Here is a 3,714-nt window from a genome sequence, read left to right on the forward strand (position 1 = left end):
GTTTACACTTTTTTACATGGCAAGCATTTGGGAAGCACCACACGTTGAAAATCTTATGGTAACATTGAATTTTGAAAGACCACTTGTACCACCAAATTTGGGGAGCATTGTAACCTTTTCCTCTCTTTCTCTACTAGTGTTCCCCTTTTCCTCCCCTCTCGATGGACCTCACGAGCTAGTTCATTTTGTTTCTTTGCCTTGTTTTATTTTTAGCCGTACTGTGTTTTGATTAAAGATATAAAACAAGCCTTACTGGGTTCATTTTGTTTCTTTGCCAATGCTAATTCTCACAATATTTCTCACTAAAGACTTACCCTAAACCTAATGCAGGCCATAATAGCCCGCTGCCACTGCAATTAGAATGCTAATCATCAACATAATTAAAACCTTAAAACACCTGCTTTCCTGGTATCTATTTTCCTTAAGACCCTTTTTCATTGTTCATCCTCATCATCAATTCCATGTCTAACACCTTGACTCTGTCCTTTAGTTCCTTACTTCCTTATATCTCCCTTCCAGTAAGCTATTCTAGCCACCAGCACGATAAGCAACACTTGCAACGCTATTATCAATGTGTTAAACAATTAACACATCAAGCCACTTGAGAAAAGGGTAATGTAGGTTTTTTTAGTTTGTATTTTCATTGATGGCAGTCAAGGAAAACCCAAATAATAATAATAATCATAATAATTAAAAAGCACGAAACAAAGCAAAACAAAAAACTCTTCGTTAAATATATCGAAAACACACAACATAAATAAATTATGAAACTCCTCCAGAGATATAAATTCATCATACATGACTATTTGATAAACTCGTCCCTCTGGGAACCCTTTGCTATAAATCGATATTAGGCTAAAACCAGGAACGCCTGAAGTGAAATCTGATGTGATTAATTATCAGGGACAACTACATAAATCAAATCATTCAGCACATAATTGAATTGTTAGCAACTTCACAGGAATAAACATGGAGGTGTTTTTCTGTACAAATATATCTATATATACATAACTGACACTAAATGATATGCGTTGCTAACCACGGGTCAGCTTCTTGAGCCAACCATGCTGCTAGCAGTAGGTCCAGCGCCGGAGACGGTTAGCCCGCGGTCATACATACGCTGGATTTCTTCCCTATATTCTGTCAAAGACTTGTCAGGTATGGCTGGTGTAAGCTCCACCACATCCCCCATCTTCAACTTGCAATTGGGATCACTTACAGGCATGTGATTCAGTCTTGGCCTCAGTTCTTCCTTCAGAGGGAACCTATATGTCATCAACCTTGAGCTTGCTCGCCCAGCTCTTTCCATCAGATCCATCACTGTTGAGTTCGCACGAAATTCTTGGACGGACATCTGCACATGCATCCAGACCAAACATAAATTACAAACCTTCAAATGTTATAGGATGCTAATAACGAGACCACCAAAAGTTTTGTAACATCGATTGAAGGATATGATGCACATTAGACCCACTAAATTCTCACAATCAACCCCAAGGTCATATTAAAACACAACAAATTACTACTGGAAGCAGAGTGTCTGTATCCATTAAGGAAAGGAGACTATCCAATAATTTCAATAAACATCAAGGACTTATCAAATTTCAGATAGCATACTTAAGTTAATTAATGACTTCACCAAAAGTTAATTTGTATGAAAGAAAGAATGAAGAAATAGTATGGAAATGCATGCCTATAGTATTCTGCTTCAGGCTGATAAGGTGATCAAAACCCGAGAAATTAGATAAAAACAAGATCAATTGGAGAGGGGTATCTTCAAGAGCACCTCTACCACACAGTCGGACTCTCCTCGCTAGTATCCCACTCAACAAGATGCTACTCCACCGGTATTAATTGTCCACTTGGACAACGTGGTACCTTAAAAAAAACCTGTCTATCTACCACTTTGACAAAGTGGACAAATATTTAGTAACAGATCAGGTAGCAAACAAACTTCCCCTTGTTGCCTTATTCATCTCAGTATACCAAATCTCAGCAGAGTAACTAAGCTAAACTCTCAATCTATTACAACTAGGGCCCAACTATGATCGGCTCATGAATAGCACAACTCCAGCCAAACTACAGGTTGAATGGAAAGGAAAATGAGAAATTAAAACATCACAAAAGTCAAGCACAAACCTTATCATTCTCAATCATGATAACGAACACGGGGCCGTCTTGACCACAGTCGGGCTTATAACAATATGGACAGTCATCAACATGGGAAGGGAACTTGCATGGAGGCTTAATTGAATCGCCATATCCAACAGATGTAGAATCCTTACTCATTGCCTCACACTGCCAGGTGACAACCCATCGAGCCCACTCAACCATCTGAAGCACAAATGAAGAATGCTGACAGTCATCTTCCTTGTACCTCCAATGAGCAGCAAACCCAAATTCAGCTTGTAAATGCATATCTTTTGTTCGAATTTGTACTTCAAGGGGAACTTTGCCTTCACCCATCACCACAGTATGCAGGGATTGATACCTAATAATTACAAAAATGAAATCAGATGGTATAGATACAGGGCCAGGCAAGTGTACAGCAGCGCACACTGAGGATAAACATACCCGTTGAACTTGGGGCGACGTATGTAATCTTTTAGCTTTCCAGGTACTTCAGACCATAACTGGTGAACAATTGTCAATGCTTTGTAACAGTCTTCCTCCTTATCAACAATCAAGCGCAATCCATAGATGTCGTGGATATCATCTATTGTCAGTTTCTTCCTACAGATATATAGAGAAACGAATAAATACTAGAGGATTCGAAATGTACAAACGACAAAGGTCAACATGTCTAGTAACAAGAAGAAAAATGTACAAACAACAAAGGTCAACATGTCTAGTAACAAGAAGCAAAACAACTTTTCTTTTCTAATTTGACACCAACTTGTTTGAATAGCAGTCTCATCTAAATAACTTATAACAGCAATTGTTCTTTATGAGCTTGTTCAGCTAAAAGTAGTTTTTATTTAGAACCAAAATTTCTTTAATTAATACTCTAGATAATCTTTTCTCCCAAGCAAAGGAAATTCTTTATTTTATATTTTCACTTCTTTTCTTCATATTCCAAATGGCACATAAAACAAATAGAAGCTAATAATTTTCAGATACTACACAGGCAAGAGGGAAGGGATAACATTCTTCAACATTTTGCAATAAATGCTAAAAATTTATAGCAACTAAACAAGTAAGAGGGAACGGGTAACGTACTTCAACATTTTGCAATAAATGCTATATAAGCTTTTATGCCGCCCAGAAACGACATGATACGATATGCCTTCATCTTTAAGTGCTTGCTCTAATTTCTCAATTGCAGAAGTAATCCTGGCTTCATCATATGAATCCACAAGCTTTGAAGATAGCTCATCATGCTGATCGGGGTTGAGATGTTTAAAACATAAATTTTCTAATTGTTCTTTCCAGCTAGATATTCCCAAGCGATTTGCCAAAGGTGCAAAAATCTCCAAAGTCTCCTTTGCAAACCTCTGTTGCTTGGCCACTGGCAATGCATCCAGAGTCATCATATTGTGCAATCGATCTGCCAGTTTAATAAGCACAGCTCTTGCATCTGCCATGGCAAGGAACATGGTATGCAGACGGTCTGCTTCAACTGATTTGCAAGCTGTATTGTTTTCTCGAGCAAGCTTGCTCAAGTGACTTAATTTAGAAACCTAGGTCAAGTTTAAGATCAGTCAGAATTTAATA

The 3,714-nt window shown here is 37.9% G+C and overlaps 1 protein-coding gene across 1 annotated transcript in view; it reads right to left on the bottom strand.

The window, feature by feature from the left end:
* The window catches only part of LOC107617819 (probable GTP diphosphokinase RSH2, chloroplastic), a gene marked incomplete at its 5' end in the record, with an annotated part of 5,171 nt that continues 2,169 nt past the window's right edge, over window positions 713–3,714 (bottom strand). The window contains 4 exon segments of the mRNA XM_016319689.2: window positions 713–1,354; window positions 2,140–2,491; window positions 2,575–2,733; window positions 3,220–3,680. Of these exon segments, the coding sequence (XP_016175175.1) occupies window positions 1,046–1,354; window positions 2,140–2,491; window positions 2,575–2,733; window positions 3,220–3,680 (1,281 nt within the window). The 3' untranslated portion in view covers window positions 713–1,045.

This window comes from Arachis ipaensis, chromosome B09 (genome assembly GCF_000816755.2).
Source record: "Arachis ipaensis cultivar K30076 chromosome B09, Araip1.1, whole genome shotgun sequence".
NCBI classification, from domain to species: Eukaryota; Viridiplantae; Streptophyta; class Magnoliopsida; order Fabales; family Fabaceae; genus Arachis; species Arachis ipaensis.